Source organism: Balaenoptera borealis (genome assembly GCF_965194805.1).
Source record: "Balaenoptera borealis genome assembly, chromosome: 13".
NCBI lineage: Eukaryota > Metazoa > Chordata > Mammalia > Artiodactyla > Balaenopteridae > Balaenoptera > Balaenoptera borealis.
Window position 1 is genome coordinate 99,852,965 of NC_138870.1, and position 17,326 is coordinate 99,870,290.

General features: G+C 53.1%; 1 protein-coding gene and 1 long non-coding RNA gene across 4 annotated transcripts in view; one reads left to right on the top strand and one right to left on the bottom strand.

The window, feature by feature from the left end:
- LOC309610184 overlaps positions 1–17,326 on the top strand; it is a 281,821-nt gene that overhangs the window by 63,453 nt on the left and 201,042 nt on the right. The window lies entirely within an intron of this gene.
- Positions 10,609–17,326, bottom strand: part of ARFGAP3 (ARF GTPase activating protein 3) — a 58,432-nt gene continuing 51,714 nt past the window's right edge. For 2 of the 3 annotated variants that reach the window (XM_082352637.1, XM_082352638.1), the window contains 2 exons: positions 12,906–13,027; positions 10,609–11,690 (listed from right to left, as the gene is read on the bottom strand). In XM_082352637.1, coding sequence (XP_082208763.1) covers positions 11,673–11,690; positions 12,906–13,027 — 140 coding nt within the window. In that variant the 3' untranslated portion in view covers positions 10,609–11,672. Of the gene's footprint in view, positions 11,691–12,710; positions 13,028–17,326 lie in introns of those variants that run through there. The other variant, XM_082352636.1, reaches the window with a different exon arrangement.

Here is a 17,326-nt window from a genome sequence, read left to right on the forward strand (position 1 = left end):
CGCCTTGGGCTTCCTTGGGTGTCACTCGGCTGTTCATCCTCCAGGAGACTGTGGGCCATCCAGAGCCTCCGTTTCCTCATCCTCAAACTAGAAATAATATTCATGCTTCCCTCCCAGGTTCAGGGTGAAGTGCCGGCTACCTGGGGGCCTGGGCAGGGAGGGCACCATGGAGGTGGACAGGGTAACCCTCTCGCCATGAGGGCTTGTGCTTCTGTGGTCCGTGGCCTCACTCCCTTGTCCTCCCAGGACACTTGTCAGGCTGTCCATCCACACAGCTTCGGCCCTAACCAAATTATCTGGGCATCTGGCTCCAGTTCTGGCAGATTCCCTTGCTGTTCCACTCTCCAAATGGATAAGACAAGCAGATTAAATACCAATTATGTCTCCATGATCCATGGCTGGGCTTTCCTGGCCAATGTGGTATTTTTCTGAGTAAGAGGAAGAAATCATCGAGGCAGACTCCTGCCATTTCCGAAGCGCCTTCGGTCTTCTGGGTGAGTTCCAGGGAGACTCTCTTACCACCACTACCCCTACCCTCCAAACCCTGTCTGCATCGCCTCCAGGAAGCCCCAAGAATGTCTCAGCTATAGCCACCCTGAAATATGTCCCCTCCTCAGGCGGGTTTGTCTTTCTCTTTGGGCTCTTCCTGTCCTCCAGCCGGAGCCAGCCAGGAACGATGGGCCAGAGTCACAGCCCCTCTCCGGTTGCAGGATGCTCTGAGAACTGTAAAGTCACCCCAAATGCTTATCGTCATCACCGTTCTCCTCCAAAACAGCCGTGGGGCTGGATCTGTCTGGATTCAAATTCCAGCTCCGCCGTGTGAGCACTGCCTGTGCGCTGTGGGCACGTCCCCTGGCTCCCGAGCCTCAGTCTCCTCCCCAGCAGAATGGGGACGATAGTGAACCACAGGCAAGGCCCGGCTAGGGCCAGCCACGCCACAGGGCTCAGCAAATGGGGCCGATTTCAGCGTAGCAGCTGCCTAGGGCCTGCTTGTCCTTCCAGCACTGGTGTGGTCCTTCAGCTTTAAGGAAAATTTTAAGAAGATTCACAATTGTGTGTGTTCTTTTTCATAAATTTATTTATTTATTTTTACTTGTTTACGTTTGGCTGCACTGGGTCTCCGTTGCTGTGTGCGGGCTTTCTCTAGTTGCGGCGAGTGGGGGCTACTCTTCGTCGCGGTGCGTGGGCTTCTCATTGCCGTGTCTTCTCTTGTTGTGGAGCATGGGCTCTAGGCACGTGGGCTTCAGTAGTTGCGGCACGCAGCCTCAGTAGTTGTGGCTCGCGGACTCAGTAGTTGTGGCTCACGGGCTCTAGAGCGCAGGCTTCAGTAGTTGTGGCTCATGGGCTTAGTTGCTCCCCGGCATGTGGCATCTTCCCGGATCAGGGCTTGAACCCGTGTCCCTTGCATTGGCAGGCGGATTCTTAACCACTGAGCCACCAGGGAAGCCCTCACAATTGTTGAAATAAGAGAAATAACATGTAAGAGTTCAAAAACTAACAATAGTAACAATAACACACGGCTTTAATAAATGGTGTTGAGTCCATGGGATATCCATATGGATATAAGTGAGTTTCAACACCATTCCCCATATAATGGAGCAGGACCCTATGGGCCTTCCTAGGACAGAACGACCCCCGCAAAGTCCTCTGCCTGCCTCTTGCCTGTAGAAAACTTTAGTCAAACAATACATTTAATCAGAAAAATGAAAAAATACAGCAGCAAAGGAAAATAGTCAAACAAGACAAAATAATAACAGTTTAGTCATTAAACAAAGTCAAGGACCTTTAGTTCCTCCTCAAGGGCTGTAGATAATATTCTGAGCCGCATCCTTTGCGCTATTTTATAGGTACTGAAACCCCCACCAGGTGGAAGGAGTTAACTACATGATGACCAGACTGTAGCCATGACATAAGCTGCTCCATCTTACACAATTCAGGGAACTGGCCTCAAGGAAATGAGAACAAACCGACCTTGGAGCTGAAGACTAACTGTATTTAAAATCATCGAGATGACCCTGATCAGACTACCATATGACCAATTTTAAGATGATTTTCAGAGCTAACTGTGCTGTTCTGCATGTAGCCTCCCTACACCCCTGCCTATGCACCCCTGAAATTCCCCTTTAAAAACTCTTGCCCCTCGGGACTTCCCTGGTGGTGCAGTGGTTAAGACTCCGCACTCCCAATGCAGGGAGCCCGGGTTGGATCCCTGGTCAGGGAACTAGATCCCACATGAATGCTGCAACTAAGAGTTTGCATGCCACAACTCAGGTGCCCACCTGTCGCAACTAAGAAGCCCGCCTGCCGCAACTAAGACCCAGTGCAACCAAATAAATAAATAAATAAATATTTAAAAAACAAAACAAAACCAAAAAACTCTTGCCCCTTGATCAACAAAGGGGAGTTGGTTCTTTGGGACATGAGTTCACCTTCTCCCCAGGATTGCCAGTTTCCTCAATAAAGCTCTCTTTCCTTTTACCCAACACTTGTCTCTAAGTATTGGATTCTTTCTTTCTTCTTTTTTTTTTTTTGGGCTGTGCCCGCATGGCATGTGGGATCTTAGTTCCCCAACCAGGGATCAAACACATGCCCCCTGCACTGGAAGCTCAGATTCTTAACCACTGGACCACCAGGGAAGTCCCATCAGTATTGGATTCTTGAGCAACAAGCAGCCAAACCTGAATTTGGTAACACCCATACCATACATAAATATCAACTCCCAGTGTACTGACAATCAAACAATGAGAAAAGCGAACAAAGCTTCTAGAAGAAAACAAGGGAATATCTTTATTGGGTTATGCAAAGCCTTCTTAAAGAGGACACAAAAAATGCTAACCATAAATGAAATGATTGATAAATTAGGCTACACTAAAATTAAGAATTTCTGTTCATTAAGAGAGAGAAAAAGGTAACACACAGAGTGGGAAAAGATATTTGCAACATAGAACTTCCCTGGTGGCACAGTGGTTAAGAATCCGCCTGCCAATGCAGGGGACATGGGTTCGATCCCTGGTCCGGGAAGATCCCACATGCTGCAGAGCAACTAAGCCTGTGCACCACAACTACTGAGCCTGTGCTCTAGAGCCCGCGAGCCACAACCACTGAGCCTGCTTGCCAAACTACTGAAGCTCGCGCACCTAGAGCCAGTTCTCCGCAACAAGAGAAGCCACTGCAATGAGAAGCCCGCGCACCGCAACAAAGAGTAGCGCTACCCTGCTCGCTGCAACTAGAGAAAGCCCACATGCAGCAACAAAGACCCAGCGCAGCCAAAAATAAAGAAAGAAAGAAAGAAAGAAAAAAGATATTTGCAATATAAATTTATGACAAAGGTCTGTATCTAGAATATATAGGAAACTCCTACAAATCAATATGATAAAGAAGATCAAAACAGGAGCGAATGACTTCACAGAAGAGGATCTGGAAAAGGTCAGTAATAAAAGCGTGGACGTGCAGATGTGTTAGTCATCAAGGAATGAGATTAAATGTATGCTGCCACATCATAGCACTGTTTACCCGCCAGCATGTTTCGAGTGAAAAGACAGATGCCACTCACTGCCGGTGAGACTGTGGAGGGGGAGGAACTGGGACACCAACGCTGCTGGTGAGTGTGCCCATGGTTACAGCCTCTTTGGAAAACATTTTGGCAATATCTTCCAAAGACACACACCCTATGACCTAGCAGTTCCACCCCTAGGTACATACAACAGAAAGTGCACAGATGTTCCCCCCAAATCTCATACCTGAATGTTCACAGCAGCTTCATTCATAATAACCCCAAACCAGAAACAACCCGAAAGTCTCAACAAGAGAATGGATACACACCCGTGGTGTATTCACAAAATGGAAAAGTAGCGCTGAAAATGAGCAAATCACAACACCACAACAACAGTGTGGACAAAGCCCACCAATACAACATTGAGTGAGAAAATGTAGACACACAAAAAAGAACAAAACACGCAATGCTGATTGCAGTTTGAGAAGACCTCACGATGGGAGATAGTGACTGGGAAGGGGCCCAAGGATACTTTCTGGTGCTGGTTTTATGGGGGCATCACTTGTGAAAATCCATTCTGCTGTGTGTATCTTTGTAGTCATGGAATACTTAATTCGAGAACTTACTTTAAAAAAGAAACAGTAATAATTTAAAAACCAACTCCAAATCCTGTCCCCAGGAGAAAGCTGACAGGTTGACAGCTTTTCCTAAATGCATTTTTCCCCAGATTTAGGATGCATATCAAGCCTTAGATCATGTTGGTTCCTGATTCTTCATTTCTACTAAACTGGAAAATTCTATAGGCCATCACGGTGGATGGAACCTGCAATGGTCAGTTTTATGTCAATGTGGCTGGGCTATAGCGCCCAGTTATTCGATCAAACACTAATCCAGGGCTTCCCTGGTGGTGCAGTCGTTAAGAATCTGCCTGCCAATGCAGGCGACACAGGTTCGAGCCCTGGTCCGGGAAGATCCCACATGCCGCGGAGCAACTAAGGCCGTGCACCACAGCTACTGAAGCCCGCGCACCTAGAACCCGTGCTCCGCAACAAGAGAAGCCACCGCAGTGAGAGGTCTGCGCACGGCAATGAAGAGTAGCCCCCGCTCGCCACGACTAGAGAAAGCCCGCATGCAGCAACGAAGACACAACACAGCCAAAAATAAATAGTAAGTAAAATAAATAAATTAAAAAAAATTTTTCACAAAAAAAAAAAAAAAAAAAAAAGCAGAGGACTTTCTTTGGCTGGAGGCAGGAGATGTGACGGCGATTCCAGGAGTGAGAAGGACTTGACGCACTGCAGCTGGCTCTGCTGGAGGCTCCCTGGGTAAGGACGGGGAGCTCTCAGGTTGCTCAGGGCAGCCCCAGCTGACAGCCAGCAGGACAGCAGAGATTCAGTCCATAAGTGCAAGGAAGCCAATTCCACCACCAACCTGAATGAACCTGGAAGCAGATTCACCCCCGATCCTGCAGAGAGGAACGCAGCCCTGTTCAGCAGGCATTAGGCCATCTCCAACTCCCCTCTGACTTATATACGGGACCAGACTATGCCACTTTGGCATAAGGATGATTTTGAGCTGGGGGCATATGAGAATCAACAAATGCAGAAGGATGCCTTCCTGGAACCTCCCTCACCTGACTTAAAGCAGAAACCTCTGAAAAACGGGGACTGCCGCGAATCCCCGCTCCCGGGAGAGCTTTACGGCCACAAAGAAGATGGAAGCTCTGGGCCAAGACGGACCTGCACGAACAAACATTACTCCATTAGTTTCCCTGTATATTTACCTTCCCACAGTTTGCTGCTCTTGAAAGCCTAAATCCCTTTTCCTTTGTCTTCTCACTTCTCCAAGGATTTATTATTCTTTTCTTAAGATGCTGGGGGCTTCCCTGGTGGCGCAGTGGTTAAGAATCCGCCTGCCAATGTAGGGGACATGGGTTCGAGCCCTGGTCTGGGAGGATCCCACATGTCGCGGAGCAACTAAGCCCATGCGCCACAGCTACTGAAGCCCGCGCACCTAGAGCCCGTGCTCCGCAACAAGAGAAGCCACCGCAATGAGAAGCCCGCGCACCTCAACGAAGAGTAGCCCCCGCTCACCGCAACTACAGAAAGCACGTGCACAGCAACGAAGACCCAACACAGCCATAAATAAATAAATTAAATAAATTTATTAAAAAAAAAAAAAAGATGCTATAGAAACCTTGGTCCTAACCATGGGTGCTCCCATGTGTATGTGCGATACACGTGTTAACACACTTGTGTTTGCTTTTCTCTTGTTAATCTGCCTTTAGTCAGTCTAATTTTACAGGGCCCCAGCCAGAGAACCTAGGAGGGTAGAAGGAAAAAGAATTTTTCCGCCCCTACACTTACTACACTGAAGCCAGGTTGGGCCTCTCTCAGCCTCCCCTCCAAAGCCTGAGGAACTCGGGGAGGGGGCAGGACAGAGGCCTGAACGGGGACAGAAGGCACGGGGAGCCTGCTGGGCGCTGGGCGCTGGTCACTCGGGTGTGTGTTGAGAGCACACGGCGGGTGCTTCAGTGAAGGAAGGAGTGAGACCACTTCAGTGAGGCCGCCCTGCAGAGGGGGACCCCAGGCTGGCACCTCCCATACCCGCATTTACCCATGTGACCTGAGCACATCCTGGGCACACTCCGTGCCTCCGTGCTTTCTCTGTGAAGGGGCAGGGATGACTTACCTACCTTCGGGGGCCTCAGCCAAGGGCCCAAGCCGCAGGCCTACTGTGTGCAGGGGGGCCCCACTAGGCGCCTCATGCACTTTCTGTGGCTCCTCCCATCGCCCACGAGGCGGTGGGCCCTGCTCTTCTCCCCATTTGGACGATGAAGCGGTGAGACTGTCATCACCCCTCGTAGCCTGCTCACCTCCTGAACCAGCTCTTACCCACCACCCGTGAGGGTTCCTCCCAGCGCAGGCAACCGCTGGGGAGAGGCCCGGAGGAGAGACAGAGCCTGGCTGCCCCAGGGCCCGCGAGGGGCCGACAGGGAGGAGACCCGAGGGTCTGCGGACCACCCTGAGGGAGCTGGTGCAGGGCGCGAGCTGGGGGGACAGGGGGGCCTCTGTGTGTAAGTGAGCAGCTGGAGGAGGGGCCCCCGGGGCTGCAGAGTCCCCCTGGCCGGGGACAGCGAGGGCTCAGCTTGGGGGGAGGCCGTGGGATTGGGCACACGTGGGAAGGAGGCTCTGCACGAGCTCTCCGCACGCGGACGGTGGGAGCAGCAGCAGGGCGGCCAGAGCAGCCGGGCAGGGGCCTGGCAGGTGCCGCTCTCGCCACGGCCCCGCTGGTCCTTGGAGGACCAGGTGCGGGTGAGTTGGGGAGGCGAGGGGGGAGGCTGCCTGCAGGTGAGGGGTCGCAGGGGCCGGTTTGAGGGAGGAGGGGTGGACTCGAATGCCCGGCAGGGTTCACCTAAACTCAGGCCGAGCCCTGGGTGCCTGAGCCCCACGTGCGGCCCGGGGCCGTCTGTGCTGCTGGAAGGGAGGCCAGTTCCCACACCAGCGGCGTGTGGTGCAGACAGGGCGCAGTGACCCAGCCGACAGGAAGGTCAGAGAGTGCAAGAGAGGAACTGGGCGCTCAGAAGACTGAGGTCATGTCTGGTGCAGGCGGCAGGGTGGGGCCGGGGTAGGAAAAGGGTGACCCAGGCGTGGGGAGTCAGCACCAAATCCTCAGGGCAAAGCTGGGACACTCAGCGGGCAGGGGGCCCCATGACCCGGCGCCTCGGGCCCCAGAGAGGGACCAGCACAGAGGGTGGAGGGCAGGCGAGGGAGCCTGTGTGGTCAGAGATACCCCTGGTGTCTCCGTCCGTCTGTCCATCCATCTGTCCAGGCCGGGCCCACGGCTGGCGTTCCTGCCACTGCGCTGTTGTTTTCAGCGAGACAAATGACCTGGGCAGGCAGGACGATAAGAACTACAAATAGAGGAAAATGGACCCGGAATGGAAGGGACGGGAGAAAGCACAGGTGCTTTTGTAAATCGATCACATGACTCAGTGCAAACAAGGGTATCTGAGCCACGTAACCACGGAGAGCAGAGCAGTTTTCGGGTCTGGGGGGAAGGTCAGTGACCCCACATCCTGAGCGCAGGAGCACCACTGGGGGGAGGGCTGGGGCCTCAGGGTCTGACCCTGGGAGGTCACGGTCACCTTGAGTCCCAGTGGCGGACCCAGACCCTGATGCCGGGCTTCCCGAATCCTCTTACGCCACTGCCGCTGCCCACCGTGTGTCCTGGGAGGTTGTCACCCGTCTGCCCACCTTAGCAACCTGCTTTATATGGCAGTGGGCCCGCCGAGCTCTTGGGGGGGTGGGCAGGGAAAGCGTTGTGAACAAACCAAAACGAGTGGTGGTGAAAGAGATGGCTGGAAAATGTGCCTAAAACAGGGATTGCGGCACAGGGTTAGTGGTGCTGGGAAAGTCTGTCCAGGGTTCGAGCCCCAGCGTCCTGCCTGAGGCCTGGCCCAGCTCCTGCTTCAGCATCTCCTGTCACGCTAGCACATCACCCTCTGCAGGGCAGGGCTGGGAAGACGGAATTCCTTCCCTCAAAATGTGCTCCAGCCACGGTTCTAGGCACCGGCAGAACCCGTGAACCAGACGGACCAACTACCCTGTCCTCAGGGCGCTTGTGTTCTACCGGTGCTGGGAAGACACAAGCAATAAACAGGACGAGGGAGGCAACTGTGGGAAAAGGCGGAAGGAGAGCAGGACTGGGGCATCAGAAGTGTCTCGGGGAGGGCTGCAATTTCTAGAAGGGAGAGCGGGGTCACTGAGAAGGACGGAGACCTGAGGGTGGGGCCTTAGGTGGGAGGAGGGGCACGCTGGCCAGCACCTAGGCCGGCCTAGGTCCAAGAGGGGCCTGGCAGAGTGGAGGTCTGGGGGAGGCTCTGACAGCTGGAAGGGGCCAGCGAGGAGACCCCGGGTTCCCTAGGTGGCGTCCCACGATTTGGGGGAGAGTCACATTGGAGCCAGGTGTTCAGGCTGAGTGTCCAGAGGCGAGAAGGATACAGGTGTCCTGAAGCCTCAAACTGCCTGTGAGCAAGTGGGAGGCGGGAGTCTGGCCGGAGTCCTGGCGTCCGTCTGAGGCCTTCGGGTCGGCTCTGCTCGGGCCTCCAGCGTCACCCAGGCCCCCCAGGCTCCCCACCCCCCTGGGAGCCCCATGGTCTCACTCTTGGGTTCAAGCTCACTGGGAAAGCCCCCTCCAGGCAGCACCTACATCTCCATTCACATCCATTTACTTACATTCCCAACAGCTCTTCAAGGTGATCAAAAAATGCTGCATTTTCACAGAGAGCTTGTTTGGTAAAACATTCCCTTCCGCTTCCCCTTTCTCTCCCTTTGTTTTTCCTAATTTCACAGAAATACCTGGCCCTCACTGGCTTTGCTCTCAAGAACAAAAGCATAATAAATATCTTTTTCAAAGCACCACTGCTTAACCCTACAGCCCAGTCTCGGCCAGTTTCCTTCAGGTCCTTGGATTGTCATATCATCATTTTCTTTTTTTTTTTTTTTTAATTAATTAATTAATTAATTTTTGGCTGCGTTGGGTCTTCGCTGCTGCGCACGGGCTTTCTCTAGTTGCGGTGAGCGGGGGCTACTCTTCGTTGCGGTGCGCGGGCTTTTCATTGCGGTGGCTTCTCTTGTTGTGGAGCACAGGCTCTAGGCGAGCGGGCTCAGTAGTTGTGGCTCGCGGGCTCCAGAGCACAGGCTCAGTAGTTGTGGCGCACGGGCTTAGTTGCTCCGCAATATGTGGGATCTTCCCGAACCAGGGCTCGAACCCGTGTCCCCTGGATTGGCAGGCTGATTCTTAACCGCTGCACCAGCAGGGAAGCCCACCGTTTTTTCTTTTTTTTTTTTTTTAAATTTTATTTATTTATTTATTCATTCATTCTTGGCTATGTTGGGTCTTCGTTGCTGTGCGAGGGCTTTCTCTAGTTGTGGCAAGCGGGGGGCCACCCCTCATCGCGGTGCGTGGGCCTCTCACTATCGCGGCCTCTCTTGTTGCGGAGCACAGGCTCCAGACGCGCAGGCTCAGTAACTGTGGCTCACGGGCCTAGTTGCTCCGCGGCACGTGGGATCCTCCCAGACCAGGGCTCGAACCCGCGTCCTCTGCACTGGCAGGCAGACTCTCAACCACTGCGCCACCAGGGAAGCCCACCATTTTCTTTTTTAATCAATAGGTCCCAAATGTGACTTGTCAGAACAATTATTAACTAACATCTTTACTATTTGAAGCACGCATGCAAATTGATTACAGAACAAAACACCATGGGCGGGTAGTGCTGCTGCGCAGTGGGGCGAGCCCATCCCGATGGGGCTCCTGCCAGCCACGGCCCTGTGGTCCAGAGGCCCTTCGTGTGAAGAAGTTCAATGATGGAGAAAAGCAAGGCCACATTCAGAGTCGGGGGAGGACCTTTCACTGAGTCTCACTCGCTCCCCCCGTAACATGGGAACATAACCTGCTCGGAGGGTTTCCTGGAGGTGGACTGAGCCCAGGCCCCAGCCTGGAGCAGGGCTAACTCAGTGTGGGAGCGTCTCATGGACACTGTTACGGACGGAATTGTGTCCCCCTAAAGTTCAACATGACTGCATTTGGAGATGGGGCCTTTAAGGAGGTAATTAAGGTTAAAGAGGCCCAGATCCCACAGGACTGTGCCCTTATAATAAGGGGAAGAGACAACAGAGGGACCTCTGGTTCTCTCCGACGAAAGGCTGGGTGAGACACGGAAGAGAAGGCAGCTGTCTGCAAGCCAGGGAAAGAGTCCTTTCCAAAACCACCCTGACGCCACCCTGACCCTGCACTTCTCGCCTCCAGGACTGTGAGAAAGTACATTCCACTGTTTAGGCTGCCTGGGCTTCGGCACCTTGTTAGGGCAGCGTTTTGGGCTTGAAAGACGCCACTCTGCACACCCTCAGTTTCAACAAGGGCTCCGGCCCTGCTCCGGTGCTATGGACGACACCTCAGTTCAGGACAGCTGCACCTCAGGCCTCACAGACACCCTAAAAACAGATCCATCTGGAATTACATGCTAATCAAATGTGCATCAATGTTACAACATGAGCCTTGATTTATGATTCATCGGGAAAGCTTTCGTTAAGAAAAAAAAGTAGGCAACACGATCTGCCGCAACTGTTTATTGTATTTAGAAGTCTACAAATTTGAGCTTTTAAGAAAAATTCACAAAATATTCAGTTGAAACCACATTTCTGGTTCATCAAATGTCAAATATATTTTACTGTGCTGAACAATATATTCTAATGCTGTCTAAAACACAGCCAAATTATTTTTCTTTCATTCATTTGTACACATTCTGTAATTTTTTGAAAACCAAGATTAAGATAAAAAATGTTAAGAAAACTACCCAATTACAATGACTATTTTCCCATGTACTGGAATATTTTCTGTGGGTGTGTCTTCTTACCTTATTCATTTTTACTTCTGTACACTAGTCGATTTATAAATGCACTTAGGGAGTTCTCATCTTACATTTCTCATAAATTCAAACAGCAACGCCTTGTCAAAAGATTAATTTGCTTGGCAATGTAGAAGCTTAGGCTGTTAAAAGCACTCACTGAAAATTATTTTTAAATTTATCGATCATCCAAAATAAACAATTTCAAAGGGACAGACGTCTTTAAACATTATTTTGAAATCACCTTAATATGTGGAAATATAAATGAAGCAATCTGTCAAATTAGACACCAGCCATTTTTGGTCTTTTGTTTTTATTCTTTGTTCCCTTTTTAATGAAATATACGTTGTGAATTTTGTTTCTCCAGGCCCTTCTCGTATCAGCTGACGCTGGTAACCCTTAGCCCATGAGCCTCACAGCACTGACCGCACCCCCACCGCCCCCAAGGAGAGGCGGAGGAGCCCTTGTTTCCAGACCCCCAGCTGTTGAAACCAAAGAGTCCAAGGAAATAAAGCAGGGGTGTGCACGGATATGCCAGAAGGAAGGTGTGTGCACGTAGTCACGCAAAACAGAAATCGCAAGGAAGCTTCTACTACATCAAAAATAACAATTTCTCAAAAGAAATATTAAAAATCAGTAATGTATGTATACCCTGTGAAAAAGTAGCAAAACAATCCACAAAACTGGCTGGTCTTCACTGCAGTCTGTGATGTGGTCACTGGTTCATTTAAAGAGGAATTTCTCCAGGAAATACATATCGCAACGTCAGTATTAAGAACCATAGCGATCCTACAGAAAGAACCAACACGAAAGTTTATGACTATCAGCATCAGTTCCTCATTCTCAGTGCCTCCAAAACGGGTGCCGCAGTGACGGGAACCCGCACCCGAGGAAGTGGGAACTGGGAGCTCCTGGCCCCCGCGCCGCGGCCCCTGGGCTGTGGGAAGGACCGTGAGGGGTGCAGGGCCCCATGGTGAGCCCTCTGGGGGGCAGGTGTGATGGGGGGACAGAGGAACCCTGAAATTCTGGTTCAGCTGAGTGATCTTGCAGGAGAACCTGAACCTCTCTGTGCCTCTGTTTTTCAATCTATAAACTGAGGATGATCACCTACAAAAAACAGGGATGTCACCTCCGCGGAAGGACTGATGTGGGCTCGGCTGACCTAAGGGACGTGAAGGAGCTCTGCGAATTCTAACCAAAGGTTGTGTCACCAACAGCAGGAGCCCCAGGGCCAAGGACCTCTCCACAGTGGGGGCACCTCCCCAACCCGGGAGCTCCCTTTAGCGGCAGCGGAGTCCACGTCGATTAGGTCCTACTCCCTACAGCCGTGTTTTACGTTAATGATAGCGTCCTGAAATAACGTGACGTAAGCTAGAAGGTTCACAAAATAGTCTTCGTATAATCAGAGTCAGCCTTAAAGCGTTATACATGAGCATGTTCCACTCTTGCCTCATTTAAAAGATTGAAATACAATCTAAATACCCAACTCGGGGAATATTTAAATAAATTACATCTATTTTCACTCAGAATGTGGTTTCTGAAGACTTTCACAACATGGAAGTGCTCATAACAAAACATCATGAAGAAAAAAGAGGATGCAAAACCACATATACAATACAACCCTTTAAAAATTATAAACAGGTATGCACAGAAATCTAGAATTAAAATAGAAAAAACCAAAATATTAACGGAAGTCTCCCCTGTGAGGTGGGATTATGGGTAATTTTTTATTTTCTTAATATTTCTGTTTCAATATAGGAAAAACGTAGGTCATGATTATGACAATTCCTGTAACAATTCCTCTGGAGCCATAAATTAGAAAATTTAAACAAAAATGAAATTATAATTTCTGGTTTTCATGATGTCCTGGGTTACACTGTAGCAAACATATAAATCAATAATATAAAATCGAATTTTCCAGCAATTGAAGAGTGGTCCAAATCTCATTTTCAAAACTATGAACCCACCATCAAACTCAGTTAACGTCATCCCCGTTTCACTAACCTGAATCGAAGTCATGACTCCGTTAGCAAAGACGGAGAGCTTTCCAGCAACGGATCTCACTCCCTGCTTAAACTGGGCCATGTCGGGGGCCGTGGGCAGCATGCTCGTGAGGTTGTAGTTTCCTGCACACAGAGCAGACGCTGGCTCGTCACTACCGCAGGGATGGCACAGCCAGTGCCCAGGGACCCGATGGCTTTGGAGAACTCGGCCCCCCTCCCCTCCAGCCCATAAGCAGCAGCTGTGGTTAAGGGAAAAGGAGCCTGCGGTGGGTTTCAGCGCCAGCCCTACCACGAAGCAGCTGCAAGACCCCACGGTGAGAGAAGATGCAGCACTAGGTCTTAGGACCACCACGGGTTCAAATACTGGCACTGCCACTTCCAAGCTGTGTGCCTTTGGAGAGGTTCCTTACCCTCTCTGGGCCCCTGTTTCCTCCAGGCACTTAACACAAGACCTGACAGAGAAGTAGTCAGTCAATGGCAGACGGGCGGACATCTGTGGGTTTTTCGGACTCAGCATCCCTTCCCTCTTTTGGTAAAAGCCCTCCTCCCTTCCTCTGCAGCAGGTCTCTTCCCCAGCCCCCTAAACCACGCGTGGGCACGTGACCCAGACCTAGCCAATCAGAGCCTTCCTGGATTCCCGTATTCTCAAGGGAGGGGAGCCGTTTGCTTGCTCTGGGGTTACTGGTGGGGACGAGGCGCCGCTGCAGCCGTCTGGGACTAGGGCTGTCCCCTCCCACTCACTCCTCAAGGAGGGAAGGAGGGAGCCTCTGGCAGTGCGGGAGGAGGCTCACCCCAGGAGGAAAGCCAGATGGTGGGTGAGGCTGTCTGCCGACTCAGCAGGGCCAAGCGCACTGCCAGCGCTCCCAGGTAGAGGCCGAGCCCTCACCTTCAGCGAGGCCGCCGCTGGCTGGGTTTCTGTTGCTTAAGTTTTGGTTGTCCCAACACAGACAGCAGCATATTGCACACAGGTGAAGCGCATCAGAGTTACTACACATAAAGGGGTCCCTAGCGCTGACAGATGGGCTTTTGCGGCGCACTTTTGTCACACAGCTGTAATAAGGGGCCGGCGGGGCTCCGAGACCTTGTGACAGAACCCAAGCCCTGCAGATCCTCCAGGGAGCCAGCCCAGCTGCCCCATGGCTCCGCAGGTCACGCTACACCCACCTGCCCCTTAAGCAGCAGCAGAAGCCAGGTCCCTTTCCAAGAACCAAATAGGAGGCACGCATTTACCCTCCAGCACGGACGCCACCCAGGAGAGACAGTGTGTCTTCCCACAGCGCCGTCCCGTGCCCAGCACTTGGGCAGGGGCCACAGGTGCGGCTGCTTCTCCTCTCTGCCTCTGGGTGACATTTTAGAGTCTTGTAGCCCTTTGCCAATGACAGAGCGACAGCGCAGCCCAGTGATGGGACTTGGGTTCAAAGCCCAGCACAGTGGTGCTGCCAGCCGGGAAGATGCACCTGAGAGGAAATGAAGAGCTAGTGTGACATCCTGAGCGCAAAGGGCCAGAGTCACAGCTGCTCCGTGGCGTGGCGAGGTCCACAGGGGCGAGGGAGCTGTGCCCCAGAGGTCAGCGGAGGTGACCTCAGCAGAACTGCCTCCACTTACAAGCTTCCAACTCGAGAAACGTTGAAAGAGGAGAGCAGAGCTGAGGCAGGAGGTTTAACGTGGAACCAAAGCGCTGCGGTGGCTGCTCCACTCGGGCGCACAGACGCCCCTTCTTTTCGCTCAGGTTGACAAGACTCCGGTTTGTGTAACTGAACCTGGTTGGCGACAGCACCGCACAGCTGTGACGTATGACAAACACGTTCAGCAAATCACCAAACAAAACCGCCCGACGGCCGACTGAAGTCAGTGCTTTGGAGGCCGACAGGCCCAAAGAGGCCAGGCTCCTGGACCCCGGGCCAGAGCCAGGAGGAAAGGAGAGAGTGGCCGACGTGCCTCCAGGGAGCCTCGAGAGCCAGGGACAACAGCAAACGTGCCAGGAGCCCCTACGACCCTGGGCAGTGCGCACCGAGCCCGGACAGAGGTGTGCGTCCGCAGCGCCCTGGGCTTCCCAGGTGGCCCTGTTCAGACTCAAATGATCAGAATCAGGTTTTGGAAAGAAATACACCGGAGGGGCAAGCTGGGTTTCCAGCTGCGTTTGTTCCGACACTGCTCTCAACAAAGAACAAAGCCACCTCTGCTCTGTCATCTGGTTCCCTCTGAGCCTGAGTGGCTCCCTCTGAGGCAGTGCCCAGCGACGGCCGTCCCCCGTCCCCCAGCCGACCCTGCTCTGGAGTGACGGCAGGGACGACACTGTGCCAGCTGTGGACGCTTACGTGTGCTCCTCATCCACTCCCTCCAAGACCGTGGAAGGGAACGGCCTCCGAGCAAAGCCAGGGTTAAAGCACGCCCCCAGGAAGTATTTCACTTCACCAGGAGGCATTTCTAATTTGGAGCTATCTTCCCCTTAACCCTGAAGAAATTATAAAGGTGATCTACCCAGTGGCACTGATATTTCACGGATGGGGAAACATTTAAGATAAGGAACACAGAATACTCTCTTAAAACCAGCTTTTGCTCTTTGCTGAAGTGCACTCTAAATAAAAAGTAAATATTTAATGAGAATTGTTCAATGGGCTTGCATTTAGAGCAGTTATTAAAGGCATCTGATGAGAGATGCAGAATGGGGGTAATCGTGGTCTGAACCATCTGGGTTTGGGATGGGGGAGGGAAGGGGAGGGAGGGCAGGTGCTGCGAGCTGGACCACTGGCCGCCGGGGCGGGGCTGCCTCACACCCCAGGATGGTCCTATCATGGCTGCGAGTCCCCAGGACGGGAGCTTGTCTGGGACCCACAGAGGGCCAAAAAGATCAATGGACCTTTGTTCTCTGAAAGGGGACAGGAAGGTAAACGTCATCGCTGGCTGCAACCTTCCTTCAACAATTGGAAAGGCTGCTCATTTGATCTCTGAAAGGTTTTTTTAACAAACAATAACCTTTCAGAGTGAAACTTCCAGTAACTTGAATTACAAAAACACACACGCCCAGGGGTGAGTTTCAACCTGTTAGGTTCTCCGGGCTGCCCTGCCCCCTGTGCCAGGGCGCCCATGAGGCAGCCCAGCACTGACCCACGGGGGGCGGAGGCGGGACCCTGGGAGGCCTCCACAGGAGCCGAGCACCCCTCTGCCGGGGCGGCCACACAAGGAAGTGCCCTGACAAGAGGCCAGGACACCGGAAGTTTGCATATGAGAACACAAGCCCGTGAGCCGCACCTGCCCCAGCCCAGGCGCAGTGCAGGAAACGGCCAGTCAGAAAGCAGCCCCTCCGGCTCGAGGCCAGAGGGCGGCCTAAGATGCTTCCTGCCCGGGCCCGCACGGGGCCTGCGTCCCGCGGGTCTCCGGTCCGCCCACCTGGCTAGAACCCTCCCTCTCACTGCAGCACCGTAGCCTGGCAGTGCCCGCTTCACCCCGGGGCCACGGCGGCTCTTGAAACGCCCCCCAAGCCCCAACACAGAAGGCCCCAGGCGTTCGGGTCTCCCCCATGACCTTCTCTGTGGAGGCTGTTTCTCTCGGGACTCCGAAAACAGTTGTTCTCTGTGGCTGCAAGGCCCAGCGGCCGCCCGCGTGGGGTCCCTCCGTGCCCACGCCCAGCTCCTCCAGGGTTGGAGACGAGGGGTGGTCCCGGGCCTTGAAGGCCTTGGAGATTCCCCCCCACTTGGGTGCTCCTGCTGACGAGTGGGCTTCTGAAATGACCTCAGAGGACCCTGCTCCTTGAACGTCGGCCACGACACAAAGGGGACTCGTGGCCCTCCCCTTCCCCCCAGGCCTGACTCAGGGCTGACTGGGACTGGAACACGGCTTTCCTACGGCTCAGGGTCAGAGGGACAAGCAGAGAGGCGCTTGGTTCTGGACGCTCGTGACGGGCCTGGTGCCGAGGCTTACTCCCTGGGGGGGCCCAGACATCTCCTCACCGGGGTCTGGACCCTCCTCTCCCCCTGGCTGGCTCCAAAGCCCCCCTCTGTCTCCCCGGGAGGCGGAGGCTGGTGCACTCACCCGCTCTATCTGCTCTGACCAGCCCTGGGGTCCGGGAGGGGCCGGGGAGGGCCTGCCATGTGCCAGACCCCGAGGCGACACTTCACATAAAGGACCTCATTTCAGCCTCAGTACAAACTGGTGAGATAGGTATGGATATTACCCACCCATTTTACAGAGGAGGAGCCCGAGGCTAAAGGCGACCTGAAATCCCCCAGGTCTCACAGTTAGGGAGTGGGTCCCGTCACACGGGAGCCCAGGGCTGTCCCCTCCAAGGCTGTGACACCACACGAGCCAGACACCAGGTTCACACCATGCTAGGCACCCCACCCCCCGTGGCGACGGTTCAGGGAGACGACATGCCGGGTAACTCTGGGGACGTTGCTTAAATTCCATGACTTGGTCTCTTCA